The 27,896-nt window shown below is 35.5% G+C and overlaps 1 protein-coding gene across 2 annotated transcripts; it reads left to right on the forward strand.

Moving 5' to 3' along the window:
- The first annotated feature begins 813 nt into the window (after positions 1 to 813).
- LOC132119715 (tudor domain-containing protein 3-like) lies at positions 814 to 21,032 on the forward strand. 2 transcript variants are annotated; one of them, XM_059529908.1, is made up of 13 exons: positions 814 to 1,011; positions 2,411 to 2,501; positions 2,605 to 2,670; positions 3,028 to 3,188; positions 9,141 to 9,282; positions 9,827 to 9,898; positions 9,992 to 10,141; positions 10,986 to 11,135; positions 12,132 to 12,303; positions 13,051 to 13,173; positions 16,267 to 17,099; positions 17,965 to 18,090; positions 19,801 to 21,032. In XM_059529908.1, exons 1-13 carry the CDS (start codon positions 974 to 976, stop codon positions 19,915 to 19,917), a joined length of 2,241 nt encoding a protein of 746 aa, XP_059385891.1. In that variant the 5' UTR covers positions 814 to 973; the 3' UTR covers positions 19,918 to 21,032. The 2 variants fall into 2 exon arrangements, with proteins under 2 accessions (XP_059385891.1, XP_059385892.1); XM_059529909.1 differs by lacking the exon at positions 19,801 to 21,032 and adding an exon at positions 18,514 to 18,987.
- The last annotated feature ends 6,864 nt before the right edge of the window (positions 21,033 to 27,896 follow it).

Below are 27,896 nucleotides of genomic sequence, written 5' to 3' on the forward strand. Positions count from 1 at the left end.
GCCAATGTGGGTAGTATTATATGCGTACAAGTGTTTACCAGCCTTAAACATTGATGCCCATTGACCTGCTCTTCTTTCTAATTGTCGATAGAAAGAGCTTGTAACACTCCAAAGAGAAAGAAAAAAATTCAATCGCATCGTATGACCCCTTTAAATGTGCGCACTTTTCTAGAATTGGCTACTACTTTAACTTCTCAGGTAATTTCAGTGGTGTGACCTATTTCAGATGCGGCCGGAATTACAACTGCAGTGGTTAAGCTACATACAAATATATTTAATTATTAGATCAAAATTATTGCTAAGGACAGTTTAGTAGTCGCTGGATATTGGTAGGGACATGTAATAACATCTCTACAAAGCTCCTTGATTGAATGCATCCTTGAATAATATGAAATCTTACTTAAATATTTTAAATCACTATTTCCACAAAAAATATGAAGCAGAACAATTATTTTTAACATTGATAATAATCGGAAATTTTTATTAAACATCTAATCATCATATTAGAATGATTTCTGAAAAATCACGTGACACTGAAGACTGGAGTAACGATGCTGAAAATTAAGCTTTCAATCAATAAATTTATATTTTTAACATGTATACAAATAGAAAACAGCTATTTTAAATTGTAAAAATATTTGCCTTTACTGTATTTTTTTATAAAATAAATGCAGTATTCATAAAAGGCTTAATTATTAAAAGAATTTGACCGCATGTATAAAGGCGTTTAATATTTATGATCTATAAGGTAGATAACTAATCATAGCGTCCTTTTATGTTATATCAATGTAATTCAGCGGCGCTCCACTTTGACCCACGACGCGACGGAAGTCTGCGCGTGACGTCATCCGTCTTCGTCCGGCTGCAGCGCCAGCTAACGCCGCAGAAACGAGTCCAGAGTAACGCACAAACGATGTGATTTCATCGCTATTCCAGACAGTGATTTCCTACAAACTCATCGGTGTGTGCGAAGATGTGCGATCTGAGCTCGGCGCTCATTCAAGAAGGCTGGTGAGTCACTACCGAGTGCTAACGGCTAACTGTGTTTAGCATGCTACTGGTGCTAACTCATGTTTACATACGTTCACTCGCTCTGATTTAAAAGCGAGTTTTACTTTTATAATATATTTATAGCTTCTTATACGTTCCTTTAACAATGTACGATACCTATTACTTCGTTAGTTTAGCATTAATTCGGCTTTTGGGATGTTTAGTGCTGTTCGCGGCTAAATCGTTAGCACGATAATCAACATTTTTTGACAGCTAGTCTGTTATCAGTAATACTAAACTATATATATATATATATGTGTGTGTGTGTGTGTGTGTGTGTGTGTGTCATATATGATAGTTTAATAATCGGCTGCTGAAGCTTTTTAATCCGTCTGAACTGTCATGAAATTTTTTACAAGTTCTTAAAGACAATCATCAGCATCTTTCAACACTTTAATTGTTCAGAGCTCGACTTCATCTCCTTTAGATCTCAGGTTTTACCGTGAATATTAAATATTATGTTACAGTTATGCCAATACCATGGTTATTTGATGCAATTTTAATTACATGATTCTTAAAAGAACAGGTTTAACAGTATTTCCATAGATGATTAATCACAGTACTTTAAGACAATTGTTTTGTTACAACATTTCTGAGTTTTTTTCTTAAATATGCAACTGATCTGGTATTTAATCAAATATGCACTTATTTCCAGACAATATTTTGTGCAGCTATCAGAGATTTTCCACAAAGGAGATTTTGTATTTCTTTTATCACCCCCATAAGTCAGAAAATACTGTTAACAGCAAGGTAAATATCAAATGTTTGTTTATATACATTATATTTATATAAAAAAAACCTTTGAGATTTACCTGCATGGAAGTACCTACCTGTATTTAAGTGCTGCTGAAAAAACCCACAGCCTTTAAAAGTACTGTAATTTAAATCTACAGATTCAAATAGATACAGTTTAATGAAACATTTAAAAGTGCATTTTAATGTTTTCTTTCCACTAGTCTGAAAACTGCTGTAGTAAAGATAGTTTAATTTTCCTTCACTGACTAAATTCAGAGCCACAGAATAGTTTAAAATTGAAATAATAAAAATTATTGAAAAAAATAATAATAATAATAAAAAAACAACTATATATATATATATAATCAATAAACTATGAAAGAAACTAGTAAATAGCTAGATTGAAATAAATAAAACCTGTAATAGTAGAGAACGGTAATGAGTAGGGAAAAATAAAGATATTTATTTATATTTATATATAAATATAAATATAAAAGAAACCATATACATGATTTAAAATTTTACCCCTCCCCTCTCATATTTGAGGGTTCTTAGTGTGTAAAATATAGAAAATCCCTGGCTGAAATCACACACATTTCCTCTAAACCTATGCTTTTCTCCACAGGTACCTTACAGATGAAGGAATCGAGGAGTGTAAAAGTTCATCAGAGAAGGAAAAAGCATCACTGACTGACATCATCCAAGTAGCACTAAACGTAAGTTTACTCGTGTCTTTCTCCGTTTGTGATCATGTATATTTGGGTTAAGACTCTTCAATACTAGCATCGACACAAATAAAAACCATTCTTTAATTCACAGAGTGATCTGAGACCCATAGGAAAGAGCTTTCTGCCAACGGACATCAACAGTGGACGAATAGAAAAGGTACATTTGTGTATTAAAATAACCAGCTACTTTTATCTTGATCATTTGAAACTGGATTTCGCATTATTATTATAAAATGCATTTTTATAATACAAATAGACTTTTTGCACTTGTTAATACTGCCCACAAGATGGCGCTGTTATTATAGGAGAACATTAGCAGAGCTGAAATAAACATAGTTCGAGTCAGAGCAGAGGTAAAAGAACATTTGTCTGGTCAAAAGGATGTGACATTCCTGCAGAATAATGACTGGGATCTGGTTTCTGAGAGCTGTATTGCTCTGTAACGATAATTTAAACCCATATGTTAATGAGTCTTTTATCTGTTTGATGCAAAACCCCTCTGGTTCTCCTGCAGTTGGAGGGCCCTTGTGTCTTTCAGCTGCAGAAGATCCGTAATGTTGCTGCTTCTAAAGATCATGAGGAGTCGCAGGCGGTGCCCAGAATGCTGCGTCTGCAGATGACGGACGGACACATGTTGTGCACCGGCCTCGAGTACAAACATCTGTCCAAAATCAGGTACAGCTCAACTGTCTGTGGATATTTGGATCATCCTTGTCATTATAATGCACTATATAATGCACAGGGATGTGTAAAACTGCATCAGCTTGTCAGTGGGAGCTCATGCATTAGACTAATTGACAGTCAGGTCCAGGTTGACACATTTCCTGTTCTTGGTGTGGGACGCTAATTTCAGGAAGATGGTGCTGAATCATGCTGATGTCTAGTAGTATGATCACACTTAATGACGGCGTGCTAAAATAATTTATCTAAAGTCTCTTCTTACCACCAAGGCTGCTTTTATTTGATTTAATAAATACAGGGGAAAAAATGTTAATATTATGACATTTTGTAGGTGAGTTTTTCTTCATCAGATTTGGAGAAATGTAGCATTGCATCACTTGCTCACCAATAGATGCTCTGCAGTGAATGGGTGCCGTCAGAATGAGAGTCCAAACAGCTGATAAATACATCACAAGTAATCCACACATATTATTACAATAAAAAAAGCTTTCTATTTAAATATACATTTAAATAAATAATTTTAAAATGTAATTTATTTCTGTGATGCACAACTGTATTTTCAGCATCATTACTCCAGTCTTCAGTGTCACATGATCTTCACAAATAAAACTGAATAATGCTGACTTGCTGCTTCAGAAACATTTCTGATTATTATCAATGTTGAAAACAACTGTGATACATGAATTTGAATGTGATTTTGAAGTCCAATAAAGTGCATTCATCCATCATTAAAAGTGCTCCACAAGCTCCGGGGGATTAATAAAGGCCATTTAAAGTGATGCATTTGTGTAAGAATAAAATCCATATTTAACATTTTATAAATTCTAATCTCACTAACTGTCATGCACGCATTCACGAGAGAGTGGCGTTCCAGCGGATGACATAGGCATATTGCATTCGTCTGAAAGAAGAAAGTCATGGACACTTCGGATGGCTTGAGGGTGAGTAAATCAGAGGGTGAACTATCCCTTTGTTTGATTTGTCTCACATTCGTAATGCAATGTCAACTCAAGAGCATTGCATTGTGGGGTACAGATTTTCATGCGGTTATAATACACATTATGGCAAATGCATGTGGGTTTTTGCATGCATTCATGAAGTATGCTTACTATGAACACTACATACTTCAGAAATAGTATGAGTGATGTGGAATCTGTGCCCGGAGAGATCTGTAGAAAGTTACTTCCACCTTATTAGCTATTTTAGCTAATTTATTCAACCATATTGCTATCAAACATGACATTAAAGCATAAACGTATAGATTTGACATGTGACTTGTGATTTGTCATTCATTTTTATGAACGAGTAGCTGTAAAATCGTACTTCAGATATTTAATTGAAGCACGTCTTATTGCGCCGTATGATTTAATGAAATAACGTCTCGGTCCGTCAGGCACAGTGAAGTGGCCCATAATGAGGCCAAAAACCTGCCGTTTGATTAAACGTAGCTTTTAATATGATAAAGAGGTCCTGTAATTGCCTTGAATCAGACTAAAGACGTTTTGATGTAGTGGGGAGCCGCATAAAAGGTTCTTTTTCACGATGAATAGATGTTCACGGTGCTACAGAGTCGTTCAGGGTCATGTTACTGCGCTGCTTTTGAGGTTACTTCAGGTTCATTTTCTCTCTTGCTCCAGGAGCCTAAAACATCAATGTCATTTTGAAATGCGGAAAAACTGCATCTTTGTGCAAGTAAGATTCAGGCTGCATACCAAGAATGTCTCTTTTGTTGCATTGATTTATGTGTCACTATAATGTTGTTGTTTTTTAATTAGCGTGTCAACTGCTTAAAGCAACTTATGTAGTTTTATATTTTAATGGTGTATACAAAGCTTTGAATTGTGAAGGTACAAATGCATGACGAGTTACACCATTAATTTGAACGCATAATGTGAAGGGTTTGTTCAAATAATTAACCCTAATATGAGCAAACATTACCATGATGCTTAAAAGAACAACAGTTCACACAAAAATGAAAATTAGCTAAATATTTATTCACCCACATTGCATCACTTGCTCACCAATGGATGCTCTGCAGTGAATGGGTGCCGTCAGAATGAGAGTCCAAACAGCTGAGAAAAACATCACAATAATCCACAACACTCCAGTCCAGCAGTTAATATTGAGAAGCCAAAAGCTGTGCGTTTGCAAGAAACAAATCCATTAATATGTTTTTAAACCTCAAACCATTGTTTCCGGTTAAAATATGAGTCCATAATCCATAATAACACTTCCTCCAGTGAAAAAGACCATCCAAAATCCAGCCACATGTTTGTTTAGAGCTGTTTTAGCTTGTATCTGTGCAGATTTCTCCTGATTCAGACCAGAAAAAACATCTTAATAGATTTGTTTTTTTACAAACACGCAGCTTTTGGCTTCTCCAGATGTTAACTGATGGACTGGAGCACTGTGGATTATTGTGAGGTTTTTTTTTCTCAGCTGTTTGGACTCTCATTATAACGGCACCCATTCACTGCAGAGCATCCATTGCTGAGACACTGATGCAATGCTACATTTCTCCAAATCTGTTGTGATGAGGAAACAAACTCATCTACATCTCAGATCGCCTGAGAGTGAGTACATTATCAACACTTTTTTTATTTTTGGGTGAACTATTTCTCTAAATTAACAGCGCTGTCTTACACTGGTACAAAAAGAGGTACAAAATAGAGTTAAACATAACATTTTGCAGTAGAAAAGACTGAAATAGTTTCTTCTTGTTACTTTCGTTCCATGATATCTGACACTTTGTAATCTTATAAAGCCGCTTTAAACTCAAACGACCTTTTCTGCCCTTTTCTTGTACTCTCCTTTCTTTAACCCCAGTTTCAGTCCTTCTGGTTGGCTCAAACCTCACCAATCCCATGTCTCCATTACGGCTCTGGCCGGGCATCAGACTGTGTCCTCGTGCCGTTTGAAGAACAGAGCTCTCTTTATTCATCTGTTCCTCGGCTCACTCTCTTCTTCATCCATCCCTGTCGCTAACATACAGGATAAAACTATCCACTGTTCATTTGAACCCAAAGCTTCCTTTATTCAAGCACAGAACGGGCATGCATTATTTTGAAGTGTTTACGAAGGTTTTGCACACTTATTAACTGTGGTTTGACTTTGGTTTTGTACATTATGAAAAAGTTTTTTCAGCTCGGTTTGGAGTCAATTAATTATTTAATCAAAAGAAGATTTTGATTTCAAATAAATGCTGTTCTATTGAACTTTCTATTCATCAAAGAATGTTAAGCAGCACAACAGTTTCCAACATTGACGATAATCAGTAATGTTTTATTTGCATTAGATGTATTTTTACAATTCAGTTTAGTGTCACTCATTTCAAATAATTATTTCACCTTCAAATGAAAGCGAGATTGGTTAAAAGAACAGAAGCATTGTACTGGAACAAACGATTTTTTCTCTGCCTTCTCCGAAGAGTTCGTATTGGATCCTACATCGCTTTGAGCTTAGGAAAGTCTGTAATTGCGCTGGTCACGTCAGACATTGAGTGCTCCCCGGACTCCACTGTGTTCTTGAGGGCAAGTTTATTTGGTGTGTTGGAGAGCGGGAGGTGTGCGTGTGATGTATTTTTAGCAGGAGCATGAACATTTGTTTAGGGTTCAGGCAAGGGGACATATTTGAGGAAATAAGCCTGCATTTTGGATAATTCACTGCTCCACTTCTCTCCTCGGGGTATTAGTGTTTGTGAGGGAAAATATAGTTTCTTCCTCTTCCTCTCTCTCAATCCATCCCTTCTCCCCCTTTAATCTTTAATTAAAGTCAAACAGTCAGTTCTTAATCCCAGTTTACAGCAAATGCCTTACACTAACTAAAGCTGGAACACATCGGAGAGAAAAAACTTGATTGACAACCAGGAAATAGAAGCAAGTTAAGTAGAGAAGTGCAATTATGAATTTTAAATTCCCTTTTTTTGGAGGTGTGGGGAAGTCATTCCAGATGCTAAATAAGGAAAACCGACCTATTTTTTGGGGGTGAATCTCTGGAAAGCTCTCTCAAGAAATCCCTGGGTCACTTTCTACCACATAACCAAAAGGGAGTCAGAAATAAACATTTTGTGAAGGATGTTTTAAAAATTACAATTAAATTCCAATTATTATTATTATTTTGTTTTTAATTTCTATTTATAGAAATGAATATATGTTTCCTGTAATATATTAATTTAAAGTGGCTGTCATAACTTGTTTCATTATAAATTAGAGCTGCAACTAACGATTATTTTTCTGTCGACTAATCTAACGATTATTTTCATTACAATAAATATTTAATCTAATGTTCTTTTTTTGATTAGCTAATGAATCCTTTGGATAAATTTACAAAAAAATATAAGTACAACTTCTTCTAATATAATATTTCAACCTTTATTCATTTTCAACCGATGTGGTTGAAGTTTTTACAGTATACAAAAATAAAGAGGCAAAGAAAATTATTTTACTATGGTAAATATGAGTTTACGATAGTGCTTATAATTAAACCACAGTAGCCACAAATTTACAGTTGTCTGGGACGTCATGAAATGTTCTTTAGCATAACAAACCATAAAATGTAGTCAGGGTTCTGTTATGGTTTAGCATGGTTTCCAGAGATCTGGAGCTGATTTTTAGTGCTGCAAATCCATTTATCCTTTGCTGAAATTTCCGCGTCTTCATGGAGAGAGCACGTCATGGTTGCTTAGCAATGACGAGCGCTTTGGAAAGAAGGAGAAAGCGGTGCGACTAGCGTTTACATGCGTTTTTAGGCTCGATATGTGACGGCCCCTAACGCGTGTTCGAAACCCGCGCCAACACAGACTTACTTTATTTTTTATTTTATCCTTACTTCAGCCGCTACGGGTGATCATACCAATAACATGTAATATTTACAATAATATCAGAATCATGCAATGAGCAAGTCTGCGTTTATTAGACACTTAATAATATCACATCAGTGTGTACTTTTAGAATCGCTGAATCTGCTGCGGTCGTTCCATCACATCTGCAGCAGAGACCTGAACCAGGAAGTTGGTCACCAGATCACACGGTAACCAGTTAAACCGTAACACCGGAGAGCGCCAGGATGTTTTCCTCTGAGGTGCTCGTGCATCGCAGTTGTGCTGCCGTGGTACACCATATCGGTTTTGCAGAGGGAACAAAGGGCGATTTTATTTGGCCTCTGTTTAAAGTATTCCCATACTTTTGATAACAGTGGTCTCTGTTTTTGTGATAGAATGCAACTTTCTCCATTCCCAGTATGCCATTACGCGAGATGTAAACAGTGTGACGCATTTCACGCACGTCGGCGTAATCGATGACGTCGACGCATCGTTGCAACACTAATATATATATATATATATATTAGTAAAAGTAGAAATGGTCTTTATTTGAATTATAATATCCAGTTTTTTTCCTTTAAAATTATTTTAAGCTATTCTTCAAAAGTTTGAGGTTAGTAAGATTTGTATTGCTTTTATTTAGAAAGGACGCAATGAATTAAAAAAAAATGATATTTATTAAAGACATTTTGTTACAAAATATTTCTGTTTCAAATAAAGGCTGTTCATCAAATAATATATATATAAAAATTTGTCTGTGTTTCCACAAAAATATTAAGTGGTTTTCAACATTGATAATAATCAGAAATGTATCTTGAGCAGTAAATCATCATATTATCATGATTTCTGAAGTTCATGACACTGAAGACTGGAGAAATGATGCTGAAAATACAGCTGTGCATCACAGAAATAAATTATATTTGAACAGACATTCACATAGAAAACAGATAATGTAAATTGTAATAATATTTTACAATTTTACTGTATTTTTGATCAAGCAGATGCAACTTTGGTGAGCAGGAGAGACTTATTTCACATAAAACAAAAAAATCTTTTCAGTTTTTCAAAAGCAATTGACTCAAAGCAATTGATTTAACACTTTAATTTGATTTCTGCTCCGCTTTCAGTCTGAATACTCCTCCTGGAACCAAAGTGAAGCTCCTGGGGGCCGTCCAGGTTAAAAACGGCATTCTGCTATTGGACGATTCCAAGATCACGGTTCTCGGAGGTGAAGTGGATCACATGATCGAGAAGTGGGAGTTTCAGAGGGTGAGGGTCATCAGAGTTAGTGTAAATCTAGAAAATACACTAATTCATTGTAACTTGGCTCTAGGGAAAAAGTCCAATCTATTCATTAAAACTTAAGAAACAGAAGTCACAGTTTCACACAGAAACGGGTTCTTGTAACCATCTGTTAATATTCATCATATTTTGTCTCACTGATAGATGGCACATTGGCAACAGATGAGTTATTTTAATTATCAGTCAAAGCCAGATAGCATGAAAACGCATTGCTTTATTCATCTTGATGAGTAAATAACTTCAGTCCAAAGATTATTTTCCCTTATGCATCAAGGTTATTATAGTTAACTAAAACCTTGAAATCAAATAAATGTTAACAAATAAAAAGGTTATTTTATTTCAGCAAGTTGCCAATGCAGCATTTCTCATTTTAATTTATTTTTTTTTAATATGATGTACTGCAGTAACTGAAATGGAAATAAAAAAAATAACTATATAGACATATTTTTATTAAAAACAACACGGCAAAATTAAATGGAAATTTTTTATTTTTTTTATTTTCTCACAAAAGAGCCTCGCCAAACACAGCCGAAGAAACATCGGCACAGAAGGTGGACCTCCTCCATTCGTTCCCTTCGGACAGGTCAGGACTCCTTCAGCGTCTGACCTTTGACCTTCTGGTTATTTATGAGGTTGATTTGATTGTAATTGGATGGCTGCTGGTGTCTCTCTGTAGAAATGTGCTCAGATGGAGCAGGTGGACAGCAGAGCTCTGGATCAGAGGAAGACGCTGCAGAGCACCAACGCTGTCAAATCTGCTGAAGACAACGACGAGTTTGAGAGACAAAGAATCGCTGCCATCGCAGAGATCGCCAAGAGTAAAGAGGTCTGTTTGATAATGTTCTCTTCTCGCGATTTAAACATACACCACATTCGATTTTTAAAGAAGCTCGTCAAGGCTACATATGATCAAAAATACAGAAAATGTTTAAAATATTACTATTCAAAATAACTTTCTATTACAAACTGTAATTTATTTCTGTGATCGAAGCAGTCTTCAGCGTCACTTGATCTTCAGAAATCAGTCTAATGTGCTGATTTGCTGCTCAAGAACATTTCTGATTATTAACAATGCTGTAAATTACATTTTAAAGAGTATTCAAATAGAAAACTTTTGTCACTATATTACGGTTTCTGTATTTTTGATTAAATAAAAAATGCAAATACTGACATGAGTAGAAAACACTTCTTTCTGAAACATTTCGAAATCCTAATTATCCCAAAGTTTTAACCGGTTATATACATATAACCCGCAGATTGTTGTTTTTCTGCGTTGTACAAAGATATTGGAATTTCAATTCAGAATGCACATGATTTTCATCCCCTGCAACAAAGTAGCACCTTTTGATAATGAAATATTGATATATTAAAGCAGTGTGTAATTGAATTTGACTGCAACCCTAGGCCATGGGTGAACTTAATATTCTCCGATATTTAATTAAGAAATGTTTGGTTTTGAGTGTGTAATTACAAGTGAACACCATATAAATGATTAACACCTGGGCTGTGTTTCAAAACTTTTAAAACGCACTTATGATGTCCAGAAATGCTGTTCGTTGTTCTATAGTTGTGTTCTTATTACAGTAATTGAAGAAATCTGATCTAAAAATGCTGGAGTGTCCTGTTTTTTTTCCATTGTGCATCAGTTGTCTTCTCTTTGTTTGTGATAGATGCGAACGTTTGGCGGTGGAGGCAATGCAGGCGGAAACCTCGCCAATCCAGGGTCCACCTACAAGAGCCGAGACACCTATCAGAGAAAACGAGAGGAGAGAGAAAAGCCATGGATGGAGAACAAGTCAGAAGGAGTTTACAGAGATTTGGTGAGATCCAAAGATCATCATAAAAACAGCTGTTTTAAAGTAGGAAGTCCTTCCTCATGAAATAAAACAGACCAGAGAACTCTTGTGCATCATCACGATGGGTCTTATATAGACATGCATAACTCATATTGTATTTTATTCATGATTTAGGTTGTTGCAATGGCAAGAAAAAGTCATCTGGGAATCTGAAATGAGTTTATCGATATACATTTTTTCATGTTTTTGAAAAGCTTTTTTATGCTTTCCAAGGCTGCATTTATTTCATTTTTTTTTTTAATGCACAGCTGTATTTTCAGCATCATTACTCCAGTCTTCAGTGTCACATGATCTTCAGAAATCATTCTGATATACTGATTTTCTGCACAAGAAAGATTTCTGATCAAATCAGTGCTGAACAGTTTGGTGGAAACTGTGCTATTTTCATTTTTCAGGATTCTTGAAGCAAAGTAAAAAAATTAAATCAGCATCTAATTTAACTAGAAATCTTTAGTATCCTGTCATTTAAATCAATTTGATGCATCTTTGCTGTATGCAAGTATTAATTGCCTTTTTAAGATTAATTTCCTATTTCTCTATTTCCTAATTTAGTAAAAGTTTGTAAATTGTATCATTTTGACTTTGAAAATATGGGTTTTTTAACCTTTCTGTATCTAAGGTGTTTTTTTTTTTTGAGCTAATGGATTCAAATTCTGCTGTTTTCACTTTTGTATTTCTTAAATAACAGTTCTTGAAAACGCATCAAGTGGCCCAAAGTTGTACGATGGGCTTAAAATGAAAAGCCAATATTTTTCTCTAATTAAGTGAGTGCATGATAAAAGATAAATCTATAGCTAACGTAAGCACAGATGTGACTTGTGTTTTGTTTATCATCACAAGATAAAATGCTTTCTGCTCTCTTCATCTGTTCTTTTGTCCCTGATTTTAATGTATTTTTTGATGACCTTCAACTTCTTCAAATTCCTTTGTGCTGTTTGCTGCTGCTGCTGTCTCTTCAAGGTTGATGAGCGTGCTTTGAGGGACATCATGGAGATGGGGTTTAACCGAGAGGCGTCCAGACAGGCCCTGCTGGATAACAACAATAACCTGGAAGTGGCCCTCAACTTCCTGCTCAGTGGAACAAACCAGCCCAAAGTGACCCAAACAGAGCACAGCCGCCCACCGCCTCGAGGTAAAACGCGTCAATACGTTTTCTTGTTGTATAGATCATTTTTTCTTTTTTATTCAGTTTTGTTTAGTGCCAAAAACCATTAAAGGACCCAAAATTTAAAATTTGCATAAAAATTTGCTCACCCTCAGGACAACCGAGATGCAGATGAGTTTATTTCTTCATCAGATTTGGAGAAATGTAGCATCATTGTCCCAGCAATGTATCCTCTGCAGTGAATGGGTGCCGTCAGAATCCAAACATCTGATAAAAACATCACAATAATCCACACCAGTGGAGAAAGTCATCCCATGCATAAAGGACTTGCATTTTAGCCGGAATCAACGTATGCAGTTTAAAACATCTTAATGGATTTGTTTTTTACAAACATGCAGCTTTTTCTTCTCAAGACATTAACTGAGGGACTGGAGTGCTGTGTATTACTTGAGATGTTTTTATCAGCTGTTTGGACCCTCATTCTGACGGCACCCATTCACTGCAGAGCATCCATTGGTGAGCAAGTGATGCAATGCTACATTTCTCCAAATCTGATGAAGAAACAAGTTTTCAGAAAAAGTTCATTTTTGGATAAACTGTTTCTTTAATGACAATGCAGTTGTTAATTGCAGATAGATGTTATTGTGATTAGTGTTGCTGGTTTTTGAGCACAAGGAATATAAAACCGTATTTTCATTGCTGCTTTGCTTTGTGGTGTAAACTGTCCTTAACTCAATGTCCTTTTAGTTTGATGGTTTATTTGTTATCTGACAGGAAAGGGTCGTGGAAGAGGGCGCTCCAGACAAGATGAGGACGAGGAAGGAGGAGGAAGACCGTCTGGGCCCAGCACACTGTTTGACTTCCTGGAGTCAAAAATGGGGACATTCTCCATCGAAGGTACCCAGAACTTACCTTTGTATTTATGGAGCATTAAAAAAAGCTGACAATTTTAGTGCTTTTTTAAATTTGATGTCTGAATTGGCCAATTTTGGAAGCTTATAGTATCAGGGCCTATTTTGTCCTTTCCAAAAGTAACAGTGTTATTTTAGTATTCTTTATATTCTATTTTAGTATTTATTAATATTTTAAATTAGTTTATATTTTTAAGTATTAAATATATATTTTAATATAAATTTATTTTGATTTGTTTATTTTTTGTTTTTTTATAGTGTATTTTGTTATTGTTTTTATTATTATTATGGTTAGTGTTAATTTTTATTTTATTTTAGTTATAGATTAAGTAATTTTAGTACTTCATATTTAAGCTTGTTTTAGTTGCCAAGACAAAAATTTTTTTTTTTGCTATTAATATTTATTTTATTTCCACTTTATTAAAGAAAACTAATTTAGGGGTGTGCACGGATAGTGTTCTGCTCTATTTATGTTCTGCTCTATCTATATTCGTTCTGCTCTAATTATTCGATAAATAAAAATTATATTTGAATTTCACATGACCCGCGGTGCGCTTGCAGCATTCTGAAAAGTTGAGATGTTTTTAACTCTATGCGGTGTGGACGCGCCTGGAAAAAACGGGCGCGTCGCACCAAGTGCGCATCGTGACCGCGTCGCTTCCATTATGAGCGTGCATACCGCGCGCCTACATTGGAAATAACGAACTTGAGCGCGCAAAAGACGCGATATGTGAACGCCCCCTAAAAGAACTGCGATCGTCTACAGTACTTCAAATATGCCGTGGAGAGTCACAGAAAGTGACCGAATTCAAGAACATTGTTGCAGCATCTCTCAAGCAATGAATAATCACCGCTAACTTGGAGAATGCAGTGAAAACTCCTCTTCTCGCGTCTGCCCTAGACCCTCGGCACAAACATCTCAGGTTTCTCGATAAAAACATGAGAGAAGAAAAAAAACAAAACTTTTTTGAACATTATCAGAACATTTTCCTTGATGCGAGTGGTGCGTCACCAACGATGAAGAAGATGCCATGCCCACTCGTTGGAAAAGGCTGAGCCAGTTCTCCAGCGATGATTACAGAGAGTCCAGCCGAGACGAGTGGGAACAGTTCTTGCTGGAGCCATGTATTCCACCAGATGAGGATCGTATTCAGTGGTGAAACGAAAACACGAAGCGCTTCACCAAACTTATTCGCTTAGCACAGCGTTATTTGTGAGTCAACGTCTGTGCCGTCAGAGCGTGTTTTCTCCGCGGCCGGCCTTATTGTTAACAGACTAAGGAGCCGACTTTCCCCCGATCATGTTTACATGCCCGTATTTCTTAACAAGAACATTTGAAACAATAGAAAAAAAGCAACAAACATTTGCTGACAGTTTCAAAGTTTCAAAGTTAAGTGCAAGCTACATTCTGTACAATAGCCTAATTGCTGCAGGCTGCTTTACGTTTTTTCTTTGTTCACTTTTTTTTTTTGCTTTTAATCTGTACTTTTGTTTGTTTGCACGCATGTTAAATGTTTTCAGCTACAAAACACGACGTGTAATGTTCTAGCTTATTGTGTGTAAGCTTGTTCAAAATGACGGAAACAATAAATGTTGCTGAAAAATAACGTCTGTCTCATTAAACTTAATTTAAATAAATATTCGAATATTCGTTTTTTGTGAGCTCAATTATTCGAATGTGATATATAATATAATATAGTTTTAGTTAACCCTAACACTTTAAAACGTTTTTTCCCACTGCATTTGCAGCGAAACCAATCTAATAATGGGAACAATGAATCAAGATTTTTAATCTGGTCTTATGTTGAAGTCCCAGTGTGCTGCAGAGCTGTGCGGCGTCAAACAGATGGCCTGTCCCAAATAAAGGCGCTCTATTAGTGCGCTTTAGATAAGTCTCTGAGGGTTGTAAGCTCTGCCTGACGTATGGCTTTAGGAGAAAACAGACAGGGCTAATATGTGGAGAAACGTTTGTCTTCCTCCACTCGTTGTTTTAACACTCAGGCTCTTGCTGAGTCAGAATGACCTGAAACACACTGTGATAGTGCTTCTGAAGTGCCCTTCATCATCACTGTGTCCTGCATTTAAATTGATATTTCTATGAAGAGATTTTCACCTTTCTTGAATGAACTTTATTACCGCTTGACATTTCTCAACTTCGTAAAAAGGTCTTTAAATGCATGGAGCAAGGCACTAAAACGTGTAAAACAACAGTTAACAATCTTTTCATTGAGTTTAAATTCTCTTTTAGGGGCTTTTCTTTGCAAATACTAAAATGTAGCATTAAATGAATTATCATAGCAGGTAATAACTCAATCAGTGCTCTATGAAACCTATTTTATTTTCAGTAGTTCCCCCCCCCCCCCCCTCACAAAATTCTGTTTCTGAATTCCCATTTGAATGATTACCGTATTTTTCGGATTATAAGTCGCATCAGTCCAAAAATATGTCATGATGAGGGAAAAACATATAAGTCGCACTGGACTAGAAGTCGCATTTATTTAGAACCAAGAACCAAGAGAAAACATTACCGTCTCCAGCCGCGAGAGGGCGCCCTATGTTTTCAGTGTAGACTACAGGAGCACTCAGCAGCATAGTCGCACCTGACTATAAGTCGCAGGACCAGCCAAACTATGAAAAAAAGTGCGACTTATAGTCCGGAAAATACGGTACATAAAATTTCCAAAATCAAAAAGAATGTCTGACTAATAAAAATCATAAAACTTATTCAATTTAGCAACAGTTTATTAAAAGTATAAGTTATTTTTATGAAATCCATTTATATTTTCCCGAATTCTGTTTTCTGTTTAAATTTTTTTTTTGTATTCCATATTAGCAGTGTAATTTTAATTCACAAAAAGCATTTCTAGTCAATTTCTTAAAAACAGTTGAAGATTTAATTATTATAATTTTTTTTTACAAATACTGTTAAATAAAAAATGTATATTCCTTAAAACAGTTTTTATAATAATATTAGTACTACTGTTACTTTGATTATATGAAGTAAATGCAACCGCTCCACTCATTCATTTACTATTATTAATCATTTGCCTGCCTGTTTTTCTTCAAATAAACCCCTTAGAGTCAAAGAACCAGCCTTCACCACAAGAGCACCAACATAAGATGACTTTCCCCAGCACTGATCAAATGTCCAGAGATGCCACCCAGTCCAAACACCCCCGAAACGAGGGACGCTCGCAGAGAAACGACAGGCCTCCACGTTTCCAGAAGGACGGAGACTTTCCTAAACCCAGCACGGCCTCTTTCAGTGTCTCCCAGCCGCAGAAATGGAGGGATGGAGAGCGAACGGGAAGAGGAGGATCAGAGCGATGGAAGAATGATGCTCAAGACGCTAGAAGCACGTACACATCGATAGGGAAGTCCAGGGAACAGCAGGGTCTCTATGGGTCGAAAAGCTTTCAGCAGGAACCTCATAACGGTGGCTGTAAAGAGCAGGATGGGACAGGACCAGCTGCTTTTAGGAAAAACCAATCAAACGGATCCGCGGCACCCAAATCCTCAAATCCTACTGCGTCAGGCTCTGATCCTAAAGCGAGAAACGAGCCCAACAACAGAAGGAAAGGCAAGCCGGAAAGACCCAAATCAGGCTACTTTGAGCGTTTGGAAGATGCCACGAAAAAAGACTTTCCGCAGGATACCGGATCTGGTCAGGGCATCAAAGTGGGCGGGGTTTCGAACACACCGCTCCCCAATGGTGATTTAGAACACAGGCGGACCGTTCCAATTAAGCCGGAGTCTCCAGCCCCGCCTCAGAAACAAACCAACATGCATAACCCCGCCCCCAAGAAACGATCTGGACCAATCAAAGGCCAGAGAGAGACGAATGACGCAAATAATCACATAATCTGGAGAGCTGGTGACCAGTGTCTTGCGCTCTACTGGGAAGACAATAAGGTGAGTCTTATGCACTATTTTTGAGTGGAGTCGGTTCTGGAAGACTATTTCTATACATTTTTCTCATAGGGGAAGTCTTGGGTAAAGTGTTCTAAGCTGTGAACCAAACTAACTTACTACAAGTTGAATCACAACATTACAAAAATGTATTTGAAGAAAAAAAAAACAGAAGTTAAGGATTGTATACATAATGACTATTAAAGAAAAAAAACTACAGTCCCATGATGCTTTGCAAGTGGCAGTTGATTTAAAAATTATTTAAAAAAAATTAAAATTGGTGATCATTCTATAGAAGCAATATATTTTACGTTTATATATATATTTGTTTATTTAAATCTTTTGGAGACCAACTGTTCTGTATAGCATCATGGGAAATGTGTTTTTTTTCCACCAGGAAACAATTTTTTTTAATGTTTTTTTTTTTAATGGGGGTTATTTTTTATTTTCTTTAATATTTCGAGGTGCACATATAGTCTTCATTATCTTTTAGTGTAGTTTTTTTTTCCAGATATTAATTGTCTTTTCCTCTCTGAATTCTGCCTCTGATTTGAACTCTGTTGGAAGGGGTGTGTCTTCAATGTAAACGCACTCTGCTGTGATTGGCTAGAATCTTTGCATATATAATGAGCATTACATGTGGAGCTCTGGAATGTGTTTTAGTTGTCACAAGATTAACTGATGGTGAAAAGTGTTGAGTGTAGCGTTATATTTAGATCTACTGTTGCATCAAAGGGTGCATTACTGCCTGCCAAACATGACCCTCTGAAAATATATAGTGTCATCCAGGACCAATTACACTCTGTACCCTTTTATTGCATATTCCACTTTTGCGTTCTTGTAAAACATCTTTGTATTTTGGTGGCAGTTTTATCGGGCGAGAATCGACGCCATCCACCCTTCGGGCTCCACGGCTGTGGTTGTGTTCAGCGACTACGGCAACTGTGAAGAAGTTCTGCTTCACAATATCAAACCTCTGCACATGGACGTATGGGTAAGCAACAGATTACCCAAAAAAACCATGAGCTCTGTTACAAACCCCAGAGCATTTCAATGCATCGTGGGTGTTACTAATATTATATATGATATTTGGTGCACATTTTTATTCTTCTTATGCCTAGGGTTGGGTACCGAAACCCGGTTCTGGTTCGTTTATGACCGATTTAGAACGCAGATTTCGGTGCCATTAAATGCATGAGTTGTGGATTGAAATCAGCTGGGAGCCTACCGTTAGCTAGCTACATTAAATGGGCAGAAATGTGTTCTATCTGTTGATTAGCAATGGATTATAAATATGCTTAATTATTATGAAAATACCAGAGATGGCTTGAACACAGATAAACTATATATTGTCGCAGTCGAGTGTTTATTGTCTTCATGTTTCATCATTCAAAACATTTCTCTCCTTTTTCTTCAGTCACAGCGCTAGCTGGATGCTTTTGTCCATATTAGGGATTTCCTGGAGCGTCATGAGTTCTACTACTTCTGTGATGCATATGGGGAGTTTCTGCACGAGGGCGCCCTCTGGCGTCCAGTATGAATGAAACAGACATTACATGTGATTGTAGTACTCAATAATGCCAAATCTTTTTTTGGGGGGGGTGAAAATAGGAAAAATAATACTTCTCTCAAAAGAAGTAGTAGACATATGATAATCCATGTTTTAGGAATTACATTTTAAATCACAATTCACAAAAAACACAGAACCGAAAACCTTTGTTTAGAAACCAAGCTATGCATTGCTAACTGTATTGTTGCATTCCTGCCACGAATACCGGCAACTTTGCTGTTATTAGTACTGTAACTGTTATTTAGTGTTACATTTATTGTAGTTGGGTTAGGTGGCTTAGGTGTTAACTTGTGTAAATTTGTTGTGTTTTGTATGTACTTATATATATACGTATATATATATATATATATATATAAGTAAGTAAGCTCTCCGCATACTTTCAATAAAAAAGCCATTCTTTAATGTCATCCACCATCATTTTGTGGCTCTTTTTTGTAAGTATCGGTCCAGGCACCGTTTAGGCACGGTACAATTTTAAAAGTATCGATTTGGTGTGGTAAAAAAACCCGAACGATACCCAACCCTAATAATGTCAGGGTTTTTCAATATTTTCTAACCTCTTTGAGGGACCCCCATCCTAAAATTTAAAAGGATATATTTTATTTTATAAAGACCCAGTTTATACTGTGAAATTGAGTTTTATTAAACAGTACATTATACATTATAGAACTGTACTGTTTTTATTATTATTTAAATATTTTTTATTTAATAATAATTTTAGTTTCCTTATTTAAATATCTTTCTAATTATTGTTATTATTATTTATTTTATTTAAATTTAAATTAAATTATTAATTTTTATTTATTTATTTTAAAGACCAGTCTGTATTCTGTTTGCATTATTATGTCTAAAATATTATTTTATATTACATTATTTTTACTTTTTAAAAAGTACATTTAGTACTGGTTTTATTTTTGATTATATCAATTTTTATTGATGATTTTTTTTTATTTTTAAATCTATTTTTATATAAAAATATTTGGTTTGGATTGTTCCAAATTCCCAAATGGTCTTTTTTTTTGTCTGGGTTGTTTTTATTTAAAGACCAGTCTGTTTTCTGTTTCCCGTGACTGATTTGGTTGACTTGCCTTTATCAGTAACATTAGTCACTCATTCCTGGCAATTTCTTTACAGGATGACGAAGACATTTACTATGAGAATTCCCTTGAATTTCGAAGAGGAGGAGATGGACAGCCTCGCCGCTCTCGACCGACACAACAATATTATCAACCGCCTCGTGCAAGAGACTGACACGCGTTCACACACACTCCCAAATCCAAACTCACAGCCTTTCCATAGCAAGGAAATTAATTTAATTTACTCCTCACTAGTGCTCTTATGGTAAACCAACACACTTAAGTTTACGGCTGTTACTCTTCTGCTCTCCTAGCATTGTGTAGTCTCTGTAGAACAATATAAATGCAACATGATGTTCTCTGCCCATGCAGGTAATTATCATCTCGTTATCCACATGTGAACGACTCTAATTGGAGAAAATGACATGCAGTTTGTTGTACCTTTTCAGAAACATCATTATTAACAGCTAAATATTCAGTGAATATCAGAATATTTCACCTCGAAATAAAAGAATAGGTAATTATATTTTGCGTTGTGACATTATTAGTGTTTTTATTTATTACGGCTTTATTAATAATAAGGAATGGGAATTATGAATACATAAATTATTGTTAAATTATTAGCAATTCTTATTACGGTTAAAAATGTAAAATATATTTTAAAAAAATATTTTTCAACAGTATTTTTTCTTTATTTTGATTTAAATAAAACCATTGTATTACTGTTTTTCTAATGTAATACAGTAACAACGGCAGTATTAAAGTAGTTTAAATCACTCAAAAGTAAGGAATCCAGACACATTTCAGAAATGAGAATTCGTAGGAAAAACATCAAACTGTCACAATGCAAAAAAATCTGAATGATACTCAAATAGGCTTTTTGGGGGGTGAAATGTGACCTGGAGATGAGATGTCGTGAGATTCAGTAAATAAGCATTCATAAACATGATGTGCTGTCTCATGGCAATGCTTTGGTTACATGCCTGAGTGAATCTGTGTGAGGTTTCATGCGAGTTAAAACAACAAAACCGTATCTGATACATTTGTTTCATCTCAAAGATGTTTTTTTTCCAATTCAAAGACTGATGATTTGATCTCTAGCTGAGGAGATAAAAGAACATATCTCAGAAATATCAGATCTCTGTCTCGGCATGGGAGACGGATTCGTAAGGGCTTGCAGCACATGTTGCATCGATCAATTCTGGACTGTGAAACTGCTGCTGTACACGGTGACTATTTGTAAAGGACTTGATATAATAATTATAAAAGCACTATGCTCTTTTGTTCAAACTCAATGCGTCGTTGCCTTTTTTCTTTTCTTTTTTTGCACTTGATGGATTGAATTTGCTGGTAGTATATAGAGCTGTTGTGTGCAAAAGCGGATTTGCAAAATAATGATTCTTAAAGGGGAAGTTCACGAAAAATGAAAATTCTTTCACCAAACGGCTGACGGTAGCCATTGACTTCCATGGGATTTTTTCCATACGTTTGGAGGTCAATTATTGCCGTCAGTTGTTTCGTTTCCAGCATTCTTCAAAATAACTTATTTTGTGCTCAACGGAAGAACGAAACTCCTGCAGTTTTGGAACATCTTATATGATTTTTGGGTGAACTGTCCCTTTAAATACTGTTCACACCAAGAACAACAAATATAACGACGAAGATATTAGCAACCACACCAATAAATGATGTAGTTCTGTTTATTATAAGCGTGCGCTGTGTTATTGTCTCCTGTTGCGTTAAATGCTCAAGCTCTTTGAAGTCGAGTAGATTCTGATTGGTTGAATGTTTTTATCGTTCTAAATCATTTTAAAAGTTCTGAAAGTGATTCCAATGATGTTGTTCCTCTGCGTCATTTATTTTTATAGAATCATAGAATTAGGATAATATTTTTTGTCATAATTATCATCCTTGGTGTGAACATGTCTGTTGTGTAAATAGTTTCTAAATGAATTCAGACAGAAGTTGCCACACTTAATTTGCTCTACGTATGATTTATACAAATTTGTTCGGTCATGTTTCATGAAAAAGTCCAGTGATTGTGCACACTACAAATTGCTTGGTTGTCATACAAATAAGTGTTTAAACATTGAAAAGTGTCTATTTTAAAGAATAGTAAATCCAAAAATGAATGTTTGGTGTAATGCACTCACCCTCAGGTCATTTGAGATGTAGATGAGTTTGTTTCTTCATCAGATTTGGAGAAATGTAGCACTGCATCACTTGGTCAGCAGTGGATGCTCTGCAGTGAATGGGTGCCGTCAAAATGAGAGTATAAACGGCTAATAACGCAGTAATCCACACAACTCCAGTCCATCAGTTAACATCTGGAGAAGACAAAAGATGAAATAAAATCCATCATTAAGATGTTTTTAACTTCAAACTTTTACTTCTGACTAAAATACGGGTCTTCTATTAAAAAAAAAAAAACATCTTGTGTGAATCAAGAGCGAAATCTGCACAGATACAAGCCAAAACAGCTTTAAACAAACATGTGGCTGGTTTTTGATGTGAGAGACAACAGGAAATTGACTTTTTCACTGGAAGAAGCTTTATTATCAATCAATCAATCGAAGTTTATTTCTATAGCCCTTTACAGCAGCCACAAGGTGTTCAAAGTGCTTCACATCAGATACAAATAACACATCATTCGAACACAATATTCGAATAAAATTATAAACAATAAGCTATATGTAATTACTTAAAAACATCAATGGACAAAGGAAAAATAAAAAATGTTACAATGTTACACCGCTACTGCATATTAAATGCCAATTTAAACAAATACGTTTTAAGTTTGGTTTTAAAGAGTACAACGTCTGTTTCAGTACGCATGTCAGGGGGGAGCTTGTTCCAAAGCTTAGGGCCAGCAACAGCAAAGGCCCTATCACCCCACTGTTTATGCTTTGACTTAGGGACCTGTAAAGTGCATTGATCAGAAGACCGCAACCACCGATTTTGTCAACCCAGAGTTAAAAGCTCAGACAGGTACTCAGGGGCTAGCCCATTTAGAGCTTTAAATACAAACAATAAAATCTTAAAATCAATCTTAAAAAGCACTGGAAGCCAGTGGAGAGTAGCTAAAACCGGAGTAATGTGTGCTCTTCTAGGAGTACTGGTTAAAAAGCGAGCAGCAGCATTTTGTACAAGTTGCAGACGGGAAAGAGGTGTTTGACTCAGACCGACATAAAGAGCATTGCAATAATCAAGCCTTGAACTAATAAAGGCATGTAAAGCTCTTTCCAAATCGTGCCTTGTAAGAAAAGGCTTAACTTTACTCAGCAGACAAAGTTGGAAGAAGCTCATTTTTACTACATTGCTAATCTGTGTATCAAATTTCATGCTGCAATCGAAAGTCACGCCCAAATTCCTGACAGTTTGTTTGGCACATGGAGTCAAAGCTCCCAAACTTAAATTTGAATTTACTGACATGCATCTTGTATTGAAAACAATGCATTCAGTTTTATCTTCTTTTAAAGTAAGGAAATTGCGAGAAAGCCACAGCTTAATTTGATTAATGCAATTTTGCAAGCGGTTTAATGCTACACTGTCATTTGATTTTAAAGGCAGGTAAATCTGCAGATCATCTGCATAACAGTGAAATGACAGATTATGCTTGTTTATTATAGCCCCTAGTGGCAACATATATAAAGAAAACAGGGTGGGGCCCAGAATTGAACCTTGGGGCACACCACAATAGAGGGGGGCAGACGATGATGAGCAATCTCCCACTGTGACAGCGAAACTCCTATTTGTTAAATATGACCTGAACCATTTAAGTGCGGAGCCTTGAATGCCTACACAATGCTCAAGACGTGCAAGAAGAATTGAATGGTCCACTGTATCAAATGCTGCTGTTAAATCCAGGAGCACTAATACAGTAGGGTCCCCTGCCCTGAATCTACAGATAGTGCTATATCGTTTTGAACCCTTAACAGTGCCGATTCGGTACTATGACGTGATCTAAAACCAGATTGAAACTTCTCAAACACAGAATTTTGTTGTAGAAAAGCTTGTAACTGATTAAAAACAAGCTTTTCTAACACCTTCGAAATGAAAGACAGATGTGAGACTGGTCTAAAATTCGACAAAATATTAGGATCAAGATTTGGTTGTTTAAGCAGGGGTCTAACCACGGCATGTTTAAATGCATCCGGGACTGAGCCAGAACTAAGATAAAAATTTAAAAACGTGAGTAAACTCGGCCCAAGAGTGCTAAAAACTTCCTTGAGCAACCAGGCAGGAACAATATCTAAACTACAACTGGTAGGTTTCATGTGGTGTACAACCTGAGAGAGCAACGACAAAGAGATAGGTGCAAATTCCCCAAAGACAGCAGAGTACAAAGGATCATCAGGTACAAACTCACTAAGATCAACACTGGCATTTTGCCTAACTGAAGCTACTTTATCAACGAAGTAACATAAAAACTTTTCACACATACTGGTTGAAACCTCTGTCAAAGCTAACGTACGTGGATTTAAAACAGAGCTTATAGTGTTAAATAAGACCTTAGGTACATGACAGATGTTAAATATGAATATTATATTATGGAAATGTCTGAAATGTTAAAACACCTAAATTATGGTTTTGTTTCTTACAAACACAGCATTTGGCTTCTAAAGACATTAACTGATGGACTGAAGTGGTGTGGATTATTGTATTGTTTTTATCAGCTGTTTGGACTCTCATTCTGACGGCACCCATTCACTGCAGAACATCTATTTTTGGGCGCACTATTCCTTTAAGCTTTGAAAAACTGCAAACACCTGATACTTAATCAAACATTAGGTCTGACATGCTGTTTGCATACACAGTTAATATTTAGCAGGGTTTAAATGTGCCGCCTGCCTATTTGAAGTGTTTTTGTATTTCATAGGACTCCGGACAGGAGTAGCTCAGTGATGTGAACTGAATGAGTCTCGTGTCTTCCCTTATCAGCAAACACCGGATTTGTTGTAGTCAGTGAGGCAAACACACACAGTAAGTCAATCGCATCCGCCTGAAACGGAGATCTCTGCGGTGGGGCGCTATCATTTTTCACATTACAAAACACTTTATGACTAACATTTGATCCGTGGCCAAAGACTGAACAAAGTCAAAACATTTGGATCTTATCAAGAAAAAGAGACTCAATGTCATTGCATAAGAAAGCAGATGTTTGTTTAGTGTTGTAAGCGGCGGTGAGGTTAGGAGGGATGCATGCATGTTAAAGCTCTGTATTTGCATATATGAATAATTCATAGCGTGTGATATGGAGACCATCTCTGAATAGCTGGAAGTGTCAGCCTGACGGATTGCTTGTCCTTCTACACTTTTACTGATTAGTGCAGATGAATTAGGTTAGATGTGTGATGAGAACTGGGTTAGAAAACACTAACTAAAGAACTAGCACAACTTAAGTTGTATATATAATTATGATTTTTGCAGTCAGTATGGAAATTAACTCTGCAATTGAAGAGAGGTTTGCATTCGGTTAATGGATTGATCTGTTATCAGTTATGTTGTTGATCATTGTTGCATAATTTAAACTCTACAGTTGGGTTACTAAAAGACTTTGACATTTTTGACATTTGTGTTTACATTTTGCTTCCTCATACATTGATGGGACACAGCAGTAGGTTTTGACTTTTACTGTAGTTTCTTTTTAAATTAAATTGATGCTTTTATTGAACAAGGACATATTTAACTAATCAAAAGTGACAGTGAAGACGTTTAACGTTACAAAAGTTTATTTATTTATTTATTTATTTTTATTGCTGTTCTATTTAAAATTTATATTAACCAGAGAATCCTGAAAAACTAAATTCATCACAAAAATATGAACTGTTATCAACATTGAAAATAATCAGAAATGTTTCTTAAGGAGCATATTAGAATGATGCTGAAAATTCAGCTGTGCATCACAGAAATAAATTCAATTTTATAATATTTGACATTAGAAATTAATTATTCGTAATCATAAAAATATTTCACAATATTGGTGTTTTTACAGTTTTTATTTTAAATCAACTTAATGTATCCTTGGTGAGGAGAAGAGACTTAACACAGGATTTGTCAAGTCAGCATCATCCTTTTTATCTAAATGATTTAGTGTGAAATAAAAGCTAAACTACTCTGAAATTTAGTAAAATCAACATTTGCATCTTTGTAAAATATTGCATAAACACTTTTTAGTTCAATTCGATTTGATTTGAATAATGTTCTGTTAATGTTTCTGATCACCGCTGAGGTTTGCAGATATTAAACTGAAACTGTTACTCGAGTTAATAAGCCATAACATGAATCCTGTGTATTTCTGCACGTCGGTGCTCTCGGGATGAGTGACTCTTGAGTAACTTAAAGCACAGTAAAGAGACCGAACCTGTTTTAATGATGGAAAGTTAAAGTACAGGAGCTCTACTTTAGCCGGATGCATGTAATAAGCGCTGTATAGCTGGTTCAATCTGATGCGAGCGGTTCGGCCGAGTGTCAGACTTTAAGTAGGCTTCTGGTTCTCGGTTATTTTCCGACCCAGTTCCTTAAAAGCATGTAAAACATCAATTTGTAAATGGGATTACAGTTTAGTCACGGCACCATCAGTCAGAGTTTAAAGCGACTGACCGCCAGCACATTTCTCCTCACACTATCAAACCTCCATGGTATATTTTCCTGTAAACATCAGACTGTATAGAAGAGGCTGAGAAATCATAAGACTCATGCGGCGACAGTGACTCAAACTCAATGAACTTGAATCTTTTTAAGACATGAATGAAGATTCGTTTCGAGGTCTGTTCAAGTGGTTGGATTGTGAATAGCACTTTTAGTTTGAAAGTCTTTTGTGTTTCGACTGCAGGGAGAATGAAAGCTAAACCAGATATTAAAGTAATAGGTGAACTCGGGTGACACTCCCTAAAAAGCGTTATTTTCGGCATGCATCCTACCACACTGCTTTCATTTTTGCAGTATTGTGCACATTATGATATTTCTGAATGCATAAAGTTCCTGGATGACATATTACAGTTGTGTGCATTATGCATCAGACCCACAATGAAACTCGACTTCCATTTGCATGTCAAATGAACCGAATATCAACCGCAGTCTCTTTCTTGACTTACTTTTTGGTGAGACTGAGATCTGATTAAAAATGCATAATATTAAACATAATAAGGTATGTGACTGACACAGCGGTACAAGCCTTACGTTTTATAAAAATGTAATGGTCCCAAAAACAAGCTTCAATTCTATATGTTTTAATATTGGGTTTTAATTTTAATATATGTTTTATTGTATTTAAGAATAGAATAAAAACTTTTTGTATATTGAACCTTATATACACTAAAAAATTGGTGTAGGATTTACTTAATTTTAACTTAATTTTTTATTTATTTATTCAGGTTTTAGAATAGTATATATATATATATATTATGTGTGTGTTTGTATTTAAAAAAAAGTCATTGAGAATAATTGGAATTACAAACAATTATTTATTAATAGAAAAAATGTTTGTTGATTTGTTTTTTGCATTGCATTGCAATAGGGAATTTCTATGAAAAAAAATGAATGGTCCCAAAAACAAGCTTCATTATTTAATTATTTAATATTTTTTTTATTTTATTGTATTATTTATTTTTTATTTGTGCAACTACTTTTACATTTTTTATTTATTTATTTTTGTCATTAAAAACAGTTCTATTCCAAAAAATTTTTTTGCATTGCAGTAGGGAGGTTAATTTTAAGTAAGATACATTTTTTATTTAATTTTAATTGTTTTTTTTATGTACACTGAACCTTGAGTGCACTGAAAAAAAAAGTTGTATGATTTACTTTAAAACCTTATTTGCTAAATAATTGCTAGTAAATTTCACAAATAATTACAAAGAAATGCCAAGCAACGCATTAAATTAAACATGAAGTTTTGAAATGGAAAGACTGGAATAGTATTGTTTTTTTTTTAAATTGTACTCATAAATGTAATCGTAATCCTTGTGTTATATACAATTGCCCAAAAAAATAATAGGTTTTTCATTTTGAACAGCCTGCGTTTGACCTTCATTTTCCTCTGAGTATCACTGTATGTTTTGGATTTTGTGTTAAACACGTCATCATTTAAACGTTACATCAATCATGAAAATAGTGTAAAAATAATACTGTCTCTCTCAGGACCCGTTTTTA

Source organism: Carassius carassius, chromosome 38, assembly GCF_963082965.1.
Source record: "Carassius carassius chromosome 38, fCarCar2.1, whole genome shotgun sequence".
In the NCBI taxonomy this organism is placed as follows: domain Eukaryota; kingdom Metazoa; phylum Chordata; class Actinopteri; order Cypriniformes; family Cyprinidae; genus Carassius; species Carassius carassius.

Bases quoted from the DNA above. Each gene is read 5' to 3' on its own strand.
- LOC132119715 (XM_059529908.1), top strand. From the start codon at position 974: ATGTGCGATCTGAGCTCGGCGCTCATTCAAGAAGGCTG. The intron at 2,671-3,027 runs GTACATTTGTGT...GTTCTCCTGCAG, and splicing joins ACAGTGGACGAATAGAAAAG to TTGGAGGGCCCTTGTGTCTT. The intron at 9,283-9,826 runs GTGAGGGTCATC...TTCTCACAAAAG, and splicing joins AGAAGTGGGAGTTTCAGAGG to AGCCTCGCCAAACACAGCCG.